Genomic DNA, 22047 nt, shown 5'->3' on the forward strand with positions numbered 1-22047 from the left:
AGTTGTAAATCATCCTTGTCCTGAGATGCAGCACAATGTCTGTGTACTTCCAATAACCTTTGTGGCCTTCACACTTGCAAGATATTCAGAGATCTGCTTGGCCACAGGGCTTGTTTGTATTTCAAACATAACAGTAAGTGATGCTTATCAGGAAAAAAGATAAAGTTTGAAGGAAGTCATAATATATGAATGAGTGCAGTGGGATGAGCATAAGTTAAAGTTTGACTTAGTAGAAAAAGAAAAAGGACAATAAAGCTGTTTTTCTTCTGTCTGGGGGCAAGCAGAAGGACATGTATTTATATGTCTGGATAATGACTGAGATGTGGTTACTTTGGGTTCCAAATTTACAGCATCATCCTAAACATCTTCTCTCAAATAATTCTCTAGTGTTTCAATTCCCTTCTACTAAAATGTTAGTAATATAAATTTACTTTTGCATAGTGGCAAGGTTCAGTTTATAACTTCACTTCAGGATTTGCACTTATGAGCACCAAGGGCCATCAGTCTAGGAAAATGATTACTGTATTTGATAGATGTCTTAGGTTTGCATTTTTTTTGTTTGCTTGTTTTTCCCCACAGTCTTTTGAAAATTTAAGATACATCATAAGAAAATAATGCTTTGCTTTCCATTATAGTAAGACCTAATAACGTCTTTCATATTCTTCATGTATCATGAGGACAGTATGATTCAGTTCAGCTGAAAAATACGTACAGTCTGCAGTGTTGTACCAGTTTAATGATTTCACATTCTGTGGTTTATTGAGTCAAGTGGTTTTGCTTGAAATAGGCATCCGCTCATATCTGTTTTCATTTACTGGAATGGAAACTTAGTACATGTTCTTGGGATGCAGCTGAATTAGTTTAAAGTCTGGCCAAAGTTAAGAGTAAATTGTAGGTGAATAAAGAAAACTATTTTTTTTAGCAGTCTGACAAAATGAGGAGTGAAACTGCAGAAAAGAACAACTATGGCTTGAGTTTTTCAGACTGTGATTTATCAAAGCATACTTATGACTACACATTTCATGACCCAAAAGGTCATACTAGGGAATCTTCCAGGAAATATCTTAAAAGATATCAAATAAGGATATTCATAATTAATTTCTATTACAAATACTGTAGTGGAGGATGGAGACTTTGGTGTATTCTTGTGTCTGGCCTTTATTTCTTCTATTAGAATATCCTGGCTCAAATGACTAGTAAGATGTCTAATATACTACATTGTTTTGACTGATTGTAACTAGTGGATTGTTTCACTTCCCCTGCTTGAATTTTGACTGCCAACTGTGGAAGCCTATTGTGTTTTCCTTACATCTGACATAAACGTTAATTAGATATGGCAGCCTTTTAACTCCAGTATCCCTGGTGAACAGAAGCTAATGGTTAAAATTCTCTGTTCTAACAGTGGCAAATTTTAAAGATGGTTTTCCTCTTTTCATCATCAGGGCTTCCAGTTTTTTATTTTGTTTTGTTTTGCTTTTTTCAATACTGATAGGAATATGAAAGTGCTAGATTCTTTAATAAAAAATGCATATGTCCACGTTGAAAGTATTAATAAACAATCCATATGTTTTATAACTATCCATAAAAATTAAAATTAGAATAATCTGAAAAGTAGAACTTATTGTTGTGATTTCTAGTAATATCTTTGTACTCAAAATATAATACAGTTCACAGGAGTCATTCAAGTAAGTATTTCTTGTCTAAATATGAAAAGAAAACATATAGATCAAGGCAACCAAATATAAAACTTCTATTAATAAATATTTTCCATGCCTACATTTGTATAGCATAAGTGGGTTTTCATTCAAGTGTTAGTTGTACATTTTAAACACTAAAAGAAGTCTGTAAAGCTGCAATATTAATTCAATATGTAGAAAGGTAAGACAATAATCTTTTATTAGCTTATAATAAATAATTCCCTTCTCAAAAAAGAGAAACTTTAAGTTTGTGATGCAACTTATGCATTAAAAACCAAATATGGATAAATTTTGCAAGTATAACACATGAAAATGTGTAATGGAAGAACTGTTATATTCACATCCCTAATCAAAAAAAGTCTTTGGAGATAATATAGTTGCCATCTATCATAGAAATGATGTAATTTAGAAAGTTATTACGAGAAAACAAATTGTTTACATTCATGGAGGCTTAGCACATAAAGTCAGAAGAAAACATTCTGATAATTTAATCTGGCTTTAAATACAATACAATTGAAACTTGACTCTTCCTTGCTCTTTCTTTTTGAAATCTGTCCAATTTTTATCTTTTTGATTTTTGGACTTCAGAAAATAAAGACTTTATGTAATCTCTCTACTCCTTGATTTGTCCTTTTTTTGGCATCCAGAAGGGTGCTAACCTCTCTGATGATGGTGTATGACAAATAACTGTCATCTTCTGATTACTTTGACTTCACTGCCACTGAAAAGAATCACTGTGATTAAAGTTCACCATGCAGCCAGGAGGGCATCACCTTTTCATTAAGGCAAAATGTCTTTATTCATCAACAGTACATGTAAACACAAAGTTTGTATGAAAACAGCAGTCATCTGTCACTTGGGGGTCGTATTATTCTTGAACAAACTTTTGTATTTTACTTATATTACTCAATATTACTTTTCAATGATTTATCTTTTATTTACAGATATAATTTTTAATCTACCTGCTACTTAACTCTTCCTTGTGACCACATCTTTATTTGCAGCAGTTTTAGTTTAGTGTACTTTGCAACAAATTTGCTCAGAAAAATGATTACTTGCATTCACTAGTTTTTCTGCATTCTCACTTTTAGTACTTATCTGGCTTGGGAAGGGCTCCTCTGTACCAATCTTCATTGAAGATATTTTAGTCTTATGAGACTTTAAATGACTACTTGGATCTTAAAGTTGTGTAGCAGCTGATCTGTTCATGAAATTCAGTAAATAATTGCTCCCAAAAGGGGTTCTCAGGGTAAATGTCTTTCTTAAAGCTATGATTTTCATAATTGTTTCTCAGAGCTTTCCTTTAAAATATTAAAAAATACACTATTTTATTGAGTGAATCTTACCAAAATCTGTCTGCATGATATCTTCTCCTTATTACTCCCTGTTCACCCAATATTTGTGTTATTAAAAAAAACACATATTTTTTCTTTTCCTTACAGGTCAATGTAAGAAAATGGGTCAGTGTTTAAAAAAACAAAACAAAACCAAAGGTGCACTGAAAAAAATCAGAAATATATACTGAGTGGATACTTAGAAAGGTTTTAACACTTTGCTCTTCAGAAGGGATTAAATTGTGGACAGACAGGTTTAATAAATGTAAATGTGTGCAAATTTCACTGCAAAACTTTATGTAACACCAAATCAAGAATCTTAGGTTTTGCAGCCAAACACTGCTTAAATGGATAAGAAAGATATAAGACTAATTTCTATGTATTATGAGAATCTTCTTTGATCCCTTTCTATGCTTGTTATCAAATACTCCATTATTTTGCAAATGTTCACTTCAAGGTGGGTTTCTTCTTCTATTAGTTTATATGTGAAATAAGCAATGAAGTTATGACAATTTTATTTAAATTAACATTAACTTTTAATTCTGTAATTATTCATTTATTTGTCAGTTGAATCTGATATGAAAATTGCTTTTAGTACTTTTGAGTTATGTATTTATATTTTAATCTTTAATTTTTTATTTTAATAATTTTAGTATTGACTGTGTCAGTCTGCTGTATATTTCAATCAGATTGGTGTCTGTTATGATTGTAAAAGTCTGATTTTGCTTTCAGTTACATACACATGGGTAGTACCATTTAGTGACTTGTATTTATACATGGTGTCTCATACTCTAATTTATCCCTTATGACATTGACCAAGAATCATTCAATTAATATATGATGTATGAAGAAGAAATGCAAGTATTTTGGCTTGGTCTTTTCTTAATCATTGAGACAAGAAATTTAACTATTTTGAGAATCTATATTTTCCTGATAGGTTTATTATCATGAGTCCAATTCTTCTTATTTTTTTATCCTGGCAATTATCGTTAGTGAGTTTTTAATAAAAAATATTTTTTAACTTGCTTCCTCTCTAGATCTGACGAATTTTCTTCATATAATATTTTTTACTGAACAATTACTTATTTCTTTCTAGTCAACTGGACTAGGTACTAGGTAGCTGTTTTTGCAGTTTATTCATTTTCCTTGTGCTGAGATAAAGGCCACATAAGTTAGATGTCTTTTTAACTAAGCACAAAACTGCATTTCATGAAACAGTCGTAACTAGTTATGATACTTTTGCATTTGAAAAGTAAACGTCTTATTGCATTCAAACAACAGCGAAGCTTCAAGAACAGGATAGAAGAGTATACATGGTTTTAAAAGTATATTTCCCTTTAATGTTATTAAGATGGTACTTATATCAGAACAACTGAATATAAATTCTGCATACTCTATAAATTCTGTTCTGGCACTTAAACACTAATTGTTGTGGCAGTCTAATACACCGTTTAAAGATGACTGTTCTCATGTTAGCAGCCATGGGCAACTTCAGAAATCTGGTATGCATGGTCAAGTTGAGTGGCTCCCTGTACAGTGAGTGATTGGTTAGTTTCCTGTTTTTTCTTCAACATCCTTTAAAATTATGTTTATGATAACATATACTAATGTTTTCCAGACACACTCCAAGTATTTTAATCACACATGGTATACATTCTTGTTCTATGGTCATTGAATAAATCACATATGCTTGCAATGACTTTGAAGAAGCCAGCTAACTTGGCAGAAATTTGATGCAAATCATAAAGACAGCTCATACTAGGAAGACCTGTTTTTAATATTCACATTTTGAAATCTAATTGCCATAACAATAATGATGTTGTAATGTTATTGAGAGAACCGGTGAAAATAGTCTTGATGGTATTATGCAAGAAAATTCTTTTCAACTCTGTAGTGCTACATTTTTCAAAATCGCTCACCTGCATTACATTGATAAAATATTTACAGCCACCCATGTGTAAAAGGGTGATTGCATTCTCCAGATAACCCAAGCTCATGTTCATAGAGTTAATTAGCTAAATTGAACATTTCAGAGTACTAACTATTCATATGACTATCTCCTTCAGGTGCAATGTTAATGCTTAGCACTGAAGAGAATGCATTTGCAGTATATCTCAAATTTCTAAAAAACCCCAGGGACGGTTATCTTGTTTTAATCTTGTCCTTAGTGCTAGAGATATTAGTGGCTTATCTGCAGTGAAAAAAAGAAGTTTCTAGTTGTTTCCTTTTGTTGTTCTTCTAAACCCTCTTATTTTAAGAGGAACTAGTAGTATGAAGACTTTCCCTTCAGAGAAAAATATATCCAAGTACAATATAACTAGCTGAAACAAAACTACATTTTGATTTCAGATTAAATTTGATAGCTTGGTGATAGAGGTATACACTGAAAGTTGGAGGAGTGTACTGCATATTTCTGAGCATAGACACATAGGGATACTGTTGCTCAGTCTATATCTCCTTCTGTTGGCATTGAAATAACACCCTTTCCATTTCTTGTTTTTTCTAAAAGTATTTACATTAAATACTATGAATTATCTTACTGTAGAATTAGATGTATGATTACATATATGAACCTTATAAGTATATGTAATTTAGACTCACTTTGTTCTTGCACAAGTTTTATAAATTTCTATGATTTAAATTTTGTGAGAAAACATCATTTTATCTAGCCTCCCAATTTCAGATGTGAGCTAATAATATCAAAACTTTATTTACCCACCTCCCTTTCATCTGTCTCATTATTCCAAATGCCCTTTATATTTTTATTTATTTCCATATTCTAAGTATTGCTATATGTATAAACTTAATTTGGGTAATTCCTTACTACTGAACTGATGGAAGGTTCATTACAAAGTTGGCAAATTTCACACATCATGAATAAGCTAAATTAGAAGCAAGATTAATTTGAATTAAAAAAAACATTGTTTTTTGGATTAAAAAAGAGCAATAGCTCTCCCTTTGGTTGCTTTTATTTCAGGACAAGCATACTCGATAAAAATACATGGTAGAATCCCTTTTCTATAACCTAAGTTAATTCAGAATACCAATGTTTTCTGGAAACATTTTCTCTGCATGAGGATTTATTCAGGAATATTTTTCTTGGAGCACCTGTGTATAGACATTGCTTATTCAATGGGTTTTGCTTCAAGCTACTCATGTCATTCCATGCAATAATGAAGATGCTAAGGGGAAGGTTGTGTTGGTTTTTTTTTTTCTGGGGAGATGTGTCTGGATGAAAGACTATTAATTTCAAATGAAACTGTTTAGAACATTTTAAAGAGTATTTTGTAAGCATTCTGAAAACACGTCTGACCAACTCATTTTTGTGTGTGGTCTAGTAATTTTTAAGGGTCATGTTTTCAGAAGCTGAAGGACAAAATTAAATTATGAACAATATCAAAATAAGTACAAACCAGTTGCCGTTCTTTACGAATCACTCAGTTTAAACATTCTGTCTACCTAATCAATGATAATTGTCCTGGTGAAAGATTTTGGTGGAAATGATAATCCACCAAGAAACAATGGTCATCATATGTTTAATGCATAGAAACTTTCCTTGGCAACCAGTTTTACATTAGTCCATACCATAAATTTAGAACTTGAACAAACAGAACATGGATTTGTTCAGAATACATAAATGCCATGTTCAATATTTAGAATGTGTGTTATATAGTACCAGAGGAAAAGGAGAAGAACTGGAGAAAACTCTGGGGTTAATAACAGCTATCACAGATGATGCTGCCAAAACCCACTTCCTAATAAATCAAAAATGAATTCTGTCTAAGCTATGTAAGAAAATGCTTTACATAGTAAATAAAAGGTCTGAAGAGAAAAAGCAAATGGGTTGGACAGTGGAAAACTATAAGGTAAAGCAGCAAGAGCCATTAAGTAATGGCTTAATGTAAGGATTGTGAGAGTATTCAGAGAGTATTAATAACTCATTGATCAGTCTTCTCAGCAAAAGTTTTTTTCCATAACAAAATATCATAATTATTAAATAGTAGCATAGAGACTATTGTAGCCCTTATCCAAGCTGGTCAGAGTAAAGAATAATAAAATTGGAGCTGGATCTATGAATTCCAGAAAGTATTGCAAAATGTTTTTTAACAAAATGTAAAAAAGCATTAGCAGAACAGAAAAAGCCATTGAGGATTACTGTAATGATCTTACAGGAAAACACGCAAGAAGATATGGATTAGCTGGATGGCCCAGTAAAAAAAATCCTGCTGTCCTTACTAGCTAAGAGAGACATAAAGCATGAATTGGCAATTATACTGACTCCCTGATATTGCACATATTTAAATTCTGCCCCATATAATTCAGTATTACATGGAATGGAAGATAGAAACAAAATTCTTGTCAAGAATCTTGTCAAGATTCCAGAGAGATTGGGGGATGTGTCACTGTAAATATGTAAACAACTCAGAGAGCAAATGTCTAGGATCTGTGTACATGAGCATTCAAGCTACATAAGAATTTCATAATGTCTACAGAAGCATATGTAGAATGTTATATTTGGAAAGCACAAGTCTGAGTTTTTTTACATCTGAAACAGGGTTTTTTACACATTCATAAATAAATTTTAGTATTTAAAATGTGGTTAAACAATTCTATTAATATTTAATCTCTATGTAATATGAGATAATATATTTGAATTAACTACTGTTTAAGAAATTGCAGACATTTTTGAAATTCCCGAAATACAGAACCTCACAGCTGAAATTGACAGTTTTGCAGTTGTCATGATTTCACTTCCTGGATGGTGAATGTTCTTTTCACATCACGAAACACTTGCCACAGGCAGCTGTTTTATTGGCCTTTTTTTTTTCTTAGAAAAACAGTCTAAATTCTTAGATAACCTGCTGTGGCACATAAGTATAGTTGCTATTATCAAGTGTCTCCTAATTTCTAACCTTTATTTCTTCTGCCAAAATTTAAAACCATTAATTCCTGTCCCCTCTACTGAGAAGAATTTTTATGATTCCTTTTGACAACTTTGTATGTGTTGAAGACTTTTATCACTTTTTTCTCAGTCTGCTCTTGCTTAACTGAAACAAACTATACTCTTAAGTCTTTCCTCATCCTATTTTGTAGACCTTAGTTCATATTTCTCCTGAACTGCACTATTCAAAACTGAATGGAATACAGGAACTGAAATATTAATACTGTCAAAAATATAAAATGATAGAGTAATTTTGATGGGAAGGGACCACTGGAGGTCCTACAGTGCCAAGTCCTGCTCAAAGCAGATCCAAGTAGGTCAGTTCTTTTTTCTCATTTAACAATGTGGTATTCTTGAGTCTAGTACACGATCCTCTATAATGTCTAGGACTTAATTTTATAGTATTGCTACCTAATCAGCTCTTTTCCTCCTGAATTTCTGCAATTTATTATTCATCTGAAGTATGGAAATATTCATTAATTCCTTTTGAATGCAATTTTTTAAAATTACTCTTCTATTTTCTGAAAATTACCATTTTGAATTATGATCCTGCCCCATTGTAGAGTGAATACACATCCAATTAGCATCTTTTCTGTTCAAGAATAAGTGGCCTTATTTAAGGTTACCCTATTAAGGATTATCACTTTTTCTAACTTTCCAGATTGATAATGAATCTCTTTCAATGAAGTGCCCATTTCTGGATAGCCAAAGTTTCTTTATGGTTTTAGAAAGAACAAGATGACTTTGCATATAACATGATGTGATGACTTTCCTGAATGTCTTACTTTCTCCATATTCTCTTAGCTTTAAGTTCCCACAAATGAAATAATTTTATAATTTGCCTAGGTTAAAAACAATGTTTTTCTAAAAATGGTATTATTCAGTCTACAATTTCATAGCCCTCCTTTCTCCAATTTGTGAAGTCTTTTTGGATTGGGAAGAGTTTAAAGATAAGTCTTCTTGAAGCCTGCATGAATTCTTGAAGGTAATTCCTAATAGATCTGAAATTGCTAAAATCAGTTCTTTTGTGAATTCATCAGGTCTAAACTTCCTGAAAATACTTAAAGTCCAAGCACTCACTGAAGTTATCTTTCCCTATTTTAGTCTAAACATTTTACATGTGTTTCTTGTGTTCATTTTGTACATTATTTGATCACCTTTAGCCTTTTCAGAGAAGACAGGCACAGGAAAATCATCAAACTATTTGATTGTTTTTGTAGTGTAATTTCATGGTTTTCTCTTCCTACTGGACAACAGATGACTAGTTCCTAGAATCTCCTTTTATCTTTACTTCCAGAATGTCACTTTTTATCCTTGACTGTCAGTTGTACTATATTTTTTGCTTTGGCATTTATGCAGTTGTCCCTGCATAAGTTTTGTGTTTGCTTGCTTCCTTTTCTCTTTGTCCTTCACATTCTGAGTCACATTTCACTTCCTCTATACTTACTTTTATAAGTTTCAGTTCACTGAAGAAGAATTCATGCTTGAGTCTTCTTTTTCTGAACTTCCTGTGTTTTGCCTTAGCATAGCTTCTGCTTGGCCAGTAGAATCACAGAACCATAGAATCATACAATCTTTAAGTTGAAAGGGAACTTTTAAGGTTATCTAGTCCACAAGCCCCTGTTCCCAGTGAGCAGGGACATCTTCCACAATTAGGGTTGTTCAGAGCCCCATCCAACCTGACCTGGAATGTTGCCAGGGATGGGGCAGCTACCACCTCTCTGGGCAACCTGTGCCAGTGCTTCACCACTCTCATTGTACAAAATTTTTTCCTTAGATCTAGTCAAAATCTACCCTCTTTTAGTTTAAACCCATTACCCCTTGTCCTACCACATCAGTCCCTGCTAGAAGGTCTGTCCCCATCTTTCTTATAAGCCCCCTTGAAGTACTGGAAGGCTGCAAGAAGGTCTCCTGGAGCCTTCCCTTCTCCAGGCTGAACAATCTGAGGTCTCCCAGCCTTTCTTCATAGGAGAGATGTTCCATCCTGCTGATCATGTTTGTGGCCTTCCTCTGGACCCACTCCAAGCGCTCCATGTCTTTGCTGTGCTGAGAGCTCTGGAGCTGGGCTCAGTAATCCAGGTGGGGTCTCACCAGAGCAGAGGGCAGAATCACCTCCCTCACACTCCTGGCCATGCTTCTTTGCATGCAGCCCAGATGTCCCTGAGGGACACCACTCATCACTGATCTCCATCTGGACACTGAACCGTTGACCACTACCCTCTGGATGCAACCATCCAGCCAACTCCTCATTCACCAAACAGTCCACCCATCAAATCCATATCTCTCCAATTTAAAGAACAGAATGTTCTAGGGGACTGTGTCAAAGGCCTTTCAGAACTCCAGACGGATGATATTGGTAGCTCTTCCCTTGTCCACTGATGTAGTCACTGCATCATAGAAGGCCCCTAGGCTGGTCAGGCAGGACCCACCCTTGGTGAAGCCATGCTTGCTGTCTCGAATCAGCATTCTGCCCTCCATGTGCCTTAGTATAGCTTCTAGGAGGATCTATTTCATGATCTTCCCAGGCACAGAGGTGAAGCTGACACGTTAGTAGTTCCCAGGGTCCTCCTTACTCCCTTTTTTTCAAAATAGTTGTAATCTTTCCCTTTTTCCAATCACTATGGGCTTCACCTACCTGCCCTGACTTGTCAAATATCATGGAGAGTGGCTTGGCAACTATATCATCCTATTCCCTCCGGACTTTGGGATGCATCTTGTCAGGTCCCATAGACTTGTATATATTCAGGTTCCTCGGATGGGCTCGAACCTGATCTTCTCTTGCAGTGGGAGGGACTTTGCCCCCCCATTCCCTGTCTTGCAGTCCATCCCCTCAAGAGGCGTGGGAAGTGAGATTGCTAGTGAAGACTGAGGCAGAGATGTCATTAAGTACCTCAGCCTTCTCCTCATCTGTTGTAACCAGTCTGTCAGTCTTGCTCATCAAGGGGGGTAGGCTCTCTTTGACATTCCTTTTTTGGCTGATGTACCTGTAGAAGCCCTTCTTATTATTCTTTGCATCCCTTGCTATGTTCAGCTCCAGCTGCACCTTGGCCTTCTTGACCTCATCCCTACACAACGGGGCAGCATCCCTCTACTCTTCCCAGGATACCTGTCTCTGCTTCCACTGCCTGTGCATTTCCTTCTTGCCCTGTAATTTGACCAGGTGCTCTCGACTCAGCTGTGCCATCCTTTTGCTGTCCTTTCCTGATTTCTTACCAGTAAGGTAAATCAGGTAATCAGAAACCACAGTAGTGTGCCTTCTTTAAGGAATTCTCATTTCACCTGAAAAACTGTTTTCCTTACAGTTGTTTTCTGTGAGATATTTCATATCAACTGCCTGAGTTTATTAAAAACTGCTTTCATACATAATTTTTGTTCTGTCACTGTCTCTGTTTCTCAGGAATTATTCAATGACCATTGTAATTTAAATTGCTTTCAGCTTTCATGTTTTCAGTCGGTCTTTGTTCTTGTCAGTACTACATCTAGACAACCTCTCCTGGAGTCATTTGCCTATGTATTGTTTGAAAAGTTTCTGTCAAAACATCCTAGTTGCTTCTCTGGACAATTTATTTCATGTTACATTCCTTGTGAATTGTTTGAAGATCAGTGGTGTACTTTTAAAAAATATGGCCGTAACCTTATTCATTGGAGAAGTATATAAAAATAGAATCTCAGCAGAGTCTTGACTTAGTAGTTTGTTTTATTTAGAAAACAAAGGTGTAAGAAGCAACAGGGGGACAGATATATTCTGAATACAATTCTTTTAAGAGCAAGAGATCTCCCTGCTTTCTCTTTTGCATTTTGGGTAAAATCTTATATGCTAAAGTTCCAGTTTTATGCAGATATAATGCTCAAATCATGGGACACCTCAAGATAAATATTTACATCAGGAATGCTGACAAATCCTTATTAAAGCTGTCGGATGCCTGTAGAATGAAGTGCCTTTAACCCCATGGAGTGCTGATGTGGAGATTTAGAGCTGTATGAATTTTGTTAAGTTACCCTGGAGAGTTTATCTGATTATTCATTGAGACTTGTCTTTGGTGCAGTAATTGCATCTACTACCATCTGTCTTACCTTACTTGGTGCTTATTTTTTTATTGTAAAAAATGAAAAAAGCCTGCCTAAAACATAAGCAAAGACTGAGTTGTGTATTTAACCTCTCAAATACAACTTAGATACCATATTTTAGTGGAAAACTCTACCATTTGTATTTTGTCTTTTTCCCTTCAACTTTGTATTTGAGGAAGGTTATCCTATATTGAGAAACAGATGTAAAAATCCTGTATTTTGCTAAATGATTTTTCTTCCTGTAATTATGAATATTCTGCCAATCATTTCAATTTGTTTGCTGTTTTGTTTGCACATCACTGTGTGCAATAAAGTCACATTGTAGTTTAAATTAAATATAAGAAGATAAATGTTTAAAGAAAGTAAGTTCAGTTTTCATGGAATGTACATCATAGTACTTGCTTTGTGAGTTAACTTTTTTCTAGTTTTGCTGTAGTCTTGTAAATGGCAGCTTCTAACTTGAGGCAAGAGAACAGTGGTGATTTCACTTTTTCCTCCCCATGTGGGTTTTGTATACTTTACCTAAGAAAACATCGAAAAAACAGTTAAAATACTTGTGTAAAGTAAAGTATATAACCTAATACTTAAAACATTTGATTGATGTTTGGTGTTTGAATTAAATTTTTTTTTTTGGTTACCAAAGCACATTGTTTCTGCATTTTAAGAGGCTTACGATGTCCATCCAAACAATGCATGTGATGTTAATTTATAATGTAACTTGTTAAGGAGCACATTTAAATTTAGTGTTTATATGAATTCCTTGAAGATATGTCTACAGTGTTTACAGTGTCATTTTTTCAAATAAAAATGAGAAAGAGGATCTTCTGACTAACATCAGTTTGATGTTAAATAAAGACTTTAGACAGACATAACCAAAAGCTAAAAGGATTCTACTGTTCCTTTGAGTTCTTTGTACAGGGAGTGCTATCACGACAGTGTACTACTTTAGGTTGAAAAGAATAGCAAGTTACACTCATTATCCATTCTGTCTTTTAATTTTTACAGGAAGAGCCATATGTTATGTTCAAGAAGTCTGACAAACCTTTGTATGGAAATGATCGATTTGAAGGTTATTGCATTGACCTCCTCAGGGAGCTGTCTACTATCCTTGGATTTTCCTATGAGATTAGACTGGTGGAGGATGGAAAATATGGAGCCCAGGAAGATGCCAGTGGACAGTGGAATGGAATGGTTCGTGAACTAATTGATCATGTAAGTTAACATATGGAGGCTTTCTGCTATCCATTTAGATTTTCATTCTATCAATACAAGCTGGAAGACTTTTATGATAATGATATTTGAATAGTGCTGTTTTGGAAAATGCAGATATTTGAAGAAGTAATGCAAGTAGATTGACATCAATGTTTTCTATAATGTAGAACTTGTTTTTTAAACAAAGTCTATTCTGCATCTACCTATAGGCAGTGTCTGCAGCCAAACTGGTTTAGCTCTTCTGTGGCATATGCCTAAGTCAAAATATGGAATAGATTGTATTCAGAATTTATTTCTGAGAAGAAACATGTATTTTATGACAAAACATATATGTCCTCATTAATCAATATAAGTCAGGTCTCCTCTTCTGGTAGTGGACCTGAGACAATCTTAGAGAAATTTCTTTGTATGTAGTGTAAACACATAAATAATATGATATACACAAAGAAGAGGAACATCTTTTTTGAGACATTACCAATAAAGTGCAAGCAGTAAGGCAATAATATCAACAGATATGGAAGCAGCAAAGTAATGTAATGAGTGTCAAAATAGAGACCATTAAAATTACATTTAAATGAGTAAGGCAGGCATTTATTTGTGTCCTTCAAAGCATGCTATCCCAGTTTGTTGTGCCAGTTGAATTCAGTCTCTTAGAAACATTTTAGTCAATTTGAAAATTATGTCATTGTCCCTTTTTGCATTTATTTGGGTGGATTGCTCAATATAGAGACATTTGATCAAAGAATTGTACACATCACTGTAATTTAAAATAGGAAGAAGGAGAGACTATTTTATAGCTTATTCAAGTGAAACCTCCTAATGATTATAGAACCATAGAATCATAGAATAGTTTGGGTTGTAATGGATCTTTAAAGGTCATCTAGTTCAACACCCCTGCAATGAGCAGGGACATCTTCAACTAGATGAGGTTGCTCAGATCCCTGTCCAACCTGACCTGGAATGTTGCCAGGGATGGGGCAGCTACCACCTCTCTAGGCAACCTATGCCAGTGCTTCACCACCCTCATTGTACAAAATTCCTTCCTTAGATCTAGTCAAAATCTACCCTCTTTTAGTTTAAAACCATCACTACTTGTCCTATTGCAACAGGCTCTGCTAAAATGTCTGTCCCCATCTTTCTTATAAACCACTTATAAGTACTGAAAGGCTGTAATAAGGTCTCCCCAGAGCCTTCTCTTCTCCAGGCTGAACAAACTCAACTCTCGCAGTCTTTCTTCATAGGAGAGATGTTCCATCAGCCAATCATTTTGGTGGCCCTCCTCTGGACCCACTCCAACAGGTCCATGTCTTTGCTGTGCTGAGGGCTCCAGAGCTGGGCGCTGGACTCCAGGTGGGGTCTCACCAGAGCAGAAGGGTAGAATCACCTCCCTCACATTCCTGGACATGCTTCTTTGGATGCAGTCCAGGATAAAGGTTGGCCTTCTGGGCTGCCAGTGCGTATTGCTGGCTCATGTCCAGCTTTTAATCCACCAGTACCCCCAAGTCCTTCTTGGCAGGGCTGCTCTCAATCCCTTCATCCCCCAGCTGTAGAGTTACTGGGGGTTGCCTTGACCCAGGTGCAGGATGCTGCACTTGGCCTGGTTGAACCTCACAAGGTTCACACAGGCCAATTCCTTGAGCTTGTCCAGGTCCCTCTGGATGGCATCACCATCCCTCAGGCATGTCAACTGCACCACTCAGCTTGGTGTTGTCTACAAACTTGCTGAGAGTGCATGTGATTCCACTGTCATCATGAGGGCAGAAACTCTTTGAACAACTTGAAGAAAAATATTTACTCATCTTGTTTCAATTTGCTTTAAGATTTCAACAGAACATGTGCTAATCAAAATATTCATATTTACTAGAAGGGTTGTTATCTTTGTGCTTTTCTAGTAAATAATGATCTGGTATTGCTTTTGCAACAGATGTTGATTATGCCTAGCTTCACACTTTTAAGAAGAATGCATGGGACTTATGTTTATATAATCTTTATATGTGTTAATGTTTTACACCTTGTACACATACATAAAAATGAAACTGGTATTTAGCTGGACTCTGTATCCATCTCTATACATGCATATTTTTATACATGTATAAATGCACAGGCATGCACAGCTATTCAGTTTGCTCTTTGTTAGGTAGTATCATCCTCTGGAAGGAATTTTCCATGATCAGGGTGGATATTGTGGAAGTATTTCTTATATAATTTTTCAGAAGCAAAGAAAAATACCGTTTTGGCATGCTTTTATTATTCAGCCCCAAAGCTGTCTTGAACAAGCACTAGTATGGCCTCCTAAGCCATTTTCACTATGATAATCTTGAAATAAAATGCATTTGAAGAAGTTGCAGCAGTGAAGTATGTGGAACAGGAGGTTTTCCGATCCTTTCCCCTTGATAACACAGAATGGAACATGTGTTCCTTTTTCCCATCGATAATATATAAATAAACTTAGATTAAAATTTATTTTGGCTTTTGAAATGATATTTACTTAGGAGTCAAAAAAGTTTAGATGCTATACTTAGCGCATCATGGAAGATGTAGTCTAACATCTTAACCTGGATTATAATTTTACTAGTCTCTCTCAATTGTTAAAATTTTCCTTTAAAATTTTCTCTGGTTTTATCTATTCTTATTTTGTAATCTGTTTAAATACATGCTATTTATTTATACATCTGTGCCATTTATTTTCATGTATGTTATTGGTACATTTTATTAGCAAACAATACTTCAGACCTCAGATCTGATGCACAAGAATTTAGAGAAGAATTCCAGATAGACAGTTACCACATTTGATGTTTCCACATGATTAGTACTTCACTTGGCCTATTAGCTTAGCTCTTCAGTCCTTCTTTTCCCTTAAAGAATGTTTCTTAAAGTGTTGAAATGGTTTTGTTTTTTATAAAGTAATGTAATAAACTCAATTTCTATGTCTTTTGGAAAGGTGAAATGATTCTGTCTACATTTTTCAACCTGAGTTTCTAATCAAAATAAATAGACTACAGAATAAAGACAGAGTTCTGAGAGTCATCATAGTATTTACATCTATTTGAAAAATATTTTTAAAATTTATTATAGTTTTATCTGCTTGTGATATTTTAAGTGTATGTCACAAGTTCAGAAAGAAAGGATACTATAATATCTTTACAAGGGTAGTTTGTAGCATTTGTAATTCAAGGATAAATAAATTGATAATTTCTGTATATTATGTGTGTAGAATGAAAGATGCGTAATTTATATAAAGGTAAAAAGTACCTAATAGAATAAAATTTTAAATAAACTGTTTAAATCTCTGCTTAGTCACTTCACATAATTGCTTGAACTCAAAAGTGTAAGATAAATGAATATAATGGTATCTGAACTGACCTCAGCATATCATGTCAATCTCAGGCTTCAAATTCTAAAGTGTGAACAGATTGAAGCCTTTAGATCGGGCTCTGTGTGTTTTCAGTCTCCTTTCCCATAGTTACTTGCATTTCTTCTTTCTTTAGCTGTTTTACTCATTGTTCACAAATGCCATAGTTCTAACATTGGTCTCCAAACAATGACTAGCTTCCTTTCGAATAAATGATAAATACTGAAAGTGAAAAATGAGCTCAGTGATTCCTTCCCTTTGACAACTGAATGATAATGAATTATTGTGGGAAAAGACAGTGGCCTCTATAGCCGCAAATGGAAGAGAATTATTTTCTAGGACAGCAAATATAGATGAGATTTCCCTGTGAAAACATTTCAAATTGAATTTGTCCAGTTAAGTAGTCTGATTTCTTTGCCACAATTTTTCCTTCAATACTTTACTCTCCTCTCTGGTTAATTCAAGACAGTGGTATTTGAGATATGGGGGAAGGGGAGCTAAAATCCAGGTATCTTCATCCTTTATGGATGCATTCTTCGTGAAGAATTATTTTTCATATTGACTTGCTGCCTTTGGTTCAAGAAATTTATTCAAGGGTAGATTTATTGAATTGGTTTTGAATTCAATTATAAAATCTGGAGATTTAAGGTTTTTCTGTGGTGCTAAAAGTTGTTATGGCACTGCATTATATTGTATGAGCCATATAGTGTGAGTGTGTGAATTATGTTCCCCTACAGTTAGCAGATACTGATAGAATAAAAAAAAATAATTTTGCTTTTTTTCTGTTAGACATTCTACTTTACAGCTCCAAAATGACTTTAAAACATTCTTATTGTTGGGTTCTAAAATGGGCAAAAATTACTATTTTATACTTTCCCAGAGATATAAATGAAAGTGCAAAATCCACTGGGAAGTAATTTGTTATTACTATATGCCATTAAAAATAACCTTTTTTTCACTTGGCTCTTTGAATGGTTCTTCTACAGCACAAAGCTTATGCATTACAAATAGACTTTAAGGCTTGCAGTTCTTTTATGATTCATAAATAATTATAGAAAAGGTCCACTTTTTGGTCATGACTGTTCTTTTATTACATGTGGGGATTAAATGAAACTTTTCTTTGTATCTGAGAAGAGTAGGATTTTCAGCTTGCAGGTAGTTAAGACTTATGCAGTTGGGCAATTGGAAAGCACTACTTAATTTGAATTATCCTTAGACATAGCTTTGTGTTTTACTTCAGTATCTTATGAATTTTTAAAAATCAATATCATTGTAATAAATGCTTCCATACAAAATGCTTACATTTATAAAAGTAGGAGTGACTTTTTATTCTCTCGATAACAGAATAGTTTCAGATGTTTATATCATCAGTTTTAAATGTTTCTGGAGATATCTTCATCCAATAACTTGTTATTTTTCTCTTTTTTTCTCCTAATTTAAGGTCCTTATGCTCTTGAAGGACTAGAGCCAAGCTCTTTGTATTACTGTGTAGAAATGAAAAAAGCTTCCAATAAACAACTATACAGATTTTTAGTTGCTTTCTTTTTGAGACAAATAAAAACCTGTATGAGTAGAGGAATTTAAGTTTCTTCCATCTTTTTGTTTTCTCTTCCTCCCCTTTTCAAATGCAGTTTCATCATATTGTTTGGACTCTATCTCTTTTCTTCAGACTTATAGCAAGTCTTGCCCTATAGAGCCTCGTAAGGAAAAGCTAAGGAGCTTCTTTTGGCTTTTCTCCTAAAAGATAGACACAGTCTTCCTCCTTGTAACTTTCATGCAAAAGGTCTGACAGCTGAAATTTTCAATACAATGCAGGACAGTTTAGCCACGCCTCTTTAATTTTTGATTAATCAAAATCTCAAAAAAACCCAAACAAACCAGGAGCAGGGAATGAGAGACTTTTTAGGAGAAAGAAATATCGAGCATTCTGTCTTTTTGCACCAGTATTATATATCCTGGACAATAAATCCTGTGGTCTGTCAGTGCTCTTTAGACCATATCTGCTTTATGGCTGCCTCACTGTATTAGTAAAAACACTGGTCTGATGTCAACATTTTCAAAGCTGTGTATAACACTTAACTCCTACTGAGTTTTTTTCTAGTAATGTTCCTAAATTAATGTACTGTCACTTACTCATACGCTACTACTTATTGAACATTATTATCAGTCCATTTTCAAAATATTTCTCCATAGAGGATCACTGGATTGTAACATCTTCATTTAATAATGTGGGGTTTTTTTTGGGTTTTTTTTTTTTTTTTAATCAAATAGAATGCTACATCACCTCCTTCTTTATGTATTTCTCAAAATGACTTAGTTGTTTTTTTCAAGACTCCCTAGATTTTTGCTAAAGGCTGCTGTGCTAGTCATCACCATCAGATTCAAATAGTAAGAATGTTTCACAGGACAGCCTAATTAGTAAGCCAGAGGCAGAGTATCAGTAGCACCTTCAGAAATGAGTTTTGCCTTACTTATCTGAATTTGGAAAATTCAGGACTTTGTCACAGTGGTTTATTTCTCTTCCTTTGTGGCTAATATTTATGACTGCGAACTGCCATTCAATTCATGTTTCTTTAAAAATATTATAAATGTCATAGTTAAACAGATATATCAACTGAGTAAGCATTAGCAAAAAAAAGGCAAAAAAAAAGTCAACATTTGAGTGCACTGCTGTTGAGAAATTAAACTGGTGCTGATAGAAAAATAGTGAACAACTATTGTAAGATCTTACTTAGGGTTTGCAAGAAAGGTTTCAATCTATTGAGGTCTTAAATTTAGAACATAGACATATTGGTCCTTTAAAATATTTATTCCAATCACATTAACAGCTATAAAATCATCAATTTAAATTCAGAAATTGCTATTTCTCCTTCTTTACCAGATTTTCCATTAATTCATTGTATAGATTAACCACATGATCACATAATGATATATCGGAAAATAAAAATAGATAGGAATATATCATAATGCAGAAGTGATTCTAGCTCATATTTCTACAAAAATCTACCTTTTCCCCCTGACCTATCTTTCTCCATCTAAACCTTCATCTCAGACTTCTCTTAGTGTTCATCTTGGCTATCTTACTGTCAAGTTCAGTTGAACATCACCAAAACTTATCTCATTATTTTTACTTGTCTTTTTTCTTCCTTCATTCTTGTCACTGTTCCTAACACCAACATTCTCATAAAAGTTCAAAACCATAAAGGAGTAATTTTAGATGTTTTCGTCTTTATTTCCCTTTCCATAGAGACTGTGTTCATGTCTTGCCATGTCTTCTAGAAATCTTGAAAAATCAATGGTTTTTTTCTTTCCTTGTCCATACAGTAAAATAGCTCTCAGGCCAAACCTTTCTTTTATATGTTTGCCTGCAGCAGCAACCCTGTTTCTGTCTTCTTAGAAGTTCATTAATCTGTTTCTTGAGCTCCATGTTCCTCAGCGTTTTGACCCAAAATTTTATATGCATACTTTTCTCTTATTGTGCTGCATCAGTGCTGTTTTAAGTGCTTCATTTCCATATCACTATTCCTGTCTGAATGATGAGAGCATCATTAAAAGTCCTTGATATTTTATTTTTGTGTTCTTCAGAACTGTTAGTAACAATTATTCACATTTCAACACAGAATTTGACTCTGAAATGAATCCCAAAGTAGATTTTCTTTTTTGTTTCCTAGTTAAGACAATTTACTAACTATAACTGTTGTTGTCAAAAACACTTTTTCATTAGAAATTATTTTGGGAGGTATTTTTCAATCAATTAATGATATGTGAATTTCTCTTTGGAATTCGTTGTTTTGGTACTCTATAGGAAACAAAATCTATTCAACATTTTAATTGAAAAAAGTGATGATAAAATTAGAACTTCAGGATCATATATTGGCCCCCAGTCAATTTGTGGTCTTAGTGATTTTCCTTTTGAAGACTTGGGTAAAGACTTGTTGTTGTCATGGAACTTTTTGACTTCAATAAAATAAAAGAATTCTAGGACACAAGTTTTTTATCAGCTATTTTAGGAATAATTCTTCCCCTGCTAGTATATCATGTCATCGGTGAGATATGAGGCAATGATATGCATGTTTTACGTTTTTCTTTAATTGGGTAAGCAAGCAAAATATTTTTGTTAGAGGAAAAAAAATATTAATTTAAATTTGACGCTATTCTCTCTTAGTTCTCCATACTTGTGGTAATATTTTAAGCACCTCAGAATAGATACTACTCACAGTATATTAAAATACGTTGTAACATGTCAAGCAAAATACATTGTAACTTGTCAAGCCCTGCAAAATAATTGTCGAGTCTATTAACACTTTTCTTGTCCGAAAAAGAATCAACTTCAGAGTAAGATAACTTTCCACTAGCATCTGCAAAATGAGCATTCATCTTCTGTGAAAATACAACACACATTTACTTGTGCAAAAAAAACCCCAAACAAAACCAAAAAAAACCCTCCAAGCCCACAGAAACTCAGAGCACTTCTTAATTTGCTTTGTGAAAAGTAGAAACCAAAGATATTTATTTGCTTTCTTAGAAGGGGGAACTGGGTGCATGTACTTGCAGTATTTTATTTGGTAGCACTTTAAAGTTTAGTTCTTAAAGTTTGGCTTTACAAAAAATGTGTAAAAAAAGATGGTAAAGCTTAATTATAAGTGTATAAGTTGTTGAGGTTTTTTATATTTCTTGTTTTTGAAGGACTTTTCTTTCTTTAAATATACTGGCTATAGAAAACCTAAGTACAATACAACATGTGAATGAGTTTAAGAGATCTTACTTTTTTAACTAATAAATTGTATATTGAAATTTGCAACTGATCATCAATATTAAGAAAAAAACCCAAACCTATTCTATCTTCCTTTAAAACAAAGCTGTGTTGAGTGCATTAAATATATTTCTTTTTTTTTCCCAAAATAATATTATTCTAAAGCCCTGGTAATCCTGGGCAGATTTTCTTTGTTCAGAGAAGTGGTATCTTTGACTTTTGTCCATTAACATATTGAATAGATACAATTTTGATGGCTGTCTTTTTTGCATGTCTAATTATTTGCTGAGATTAACATTATGGCAGTCGTCTTAATTTTGACTCATTAAAAAATTGAGGTTTGTCTGTGAAAACCATGGAATTTGAGAGGGTAATCAATGTGTAGTTTTATGAAACAGAGGGCAGCTCGTAATAGATGTGAAAGGTAATTTTTGACAATGCCTCCTTTACTCTCAGAGTTATTGTATTAGGTATTAATAATTACAGATGTTCTCAAAGAGGATGGAGGATTTTGGTATGAACTGCCTTTTCCAGACACATTTTTAAAACCTACTTGACATTTTACATCAGGCTTCATAACATCAATTTAATCTTGAGTACAATTCAACGGATTAGAATGTTGTACATTGGAGCGGAAGACAGGCTGCGAGAGACTAAATTCAGGATTAAAATGTATAAACGAATGTTTT

The 22047-nt window shown here is 34.0% G+C and overlaps 1 protein-coding gene across 2 annotated transcripts in view; it reads left to right on the forward strand.

The window, feature by feature from the left end:
• Nucleotides 1-22047, forward strand: part of GRIK2 (glutamate ionotropic receptor kainate type subunit 2) — a gene marked incomplete at both ends in the record, with an annotated part of 429084 nt that overhangs the window by 238925 nt on the left and 168112 nt on the right. For both annotated transcript variants that reach the window (XM_081997417.1, XM_081997418.1), the window contains one exon: nt 13047-13253. In XM_081997417.1, coding sequence (XP_081853543.1) covers nt 13047-13253 — 207 coding nt within the window. The remainder of the gene's footprint in view (nt 1-13046; nt 13254-22047) is intronic.

The sequence above is a fragment of the Phaethon aethereus genome (genome assembly GCF_964289735.1).
Source record: "Phaethon aethereus genome assembly, chromosome: 3".
In the NCBI taxonomy this organism is placed as follows: domain Eukaryota; kingdom Metazoa; phylum Chordata; class Aves; order Phaethontiformes; family Phaethontidae; genus Phaethon; species Phaethon aethereus.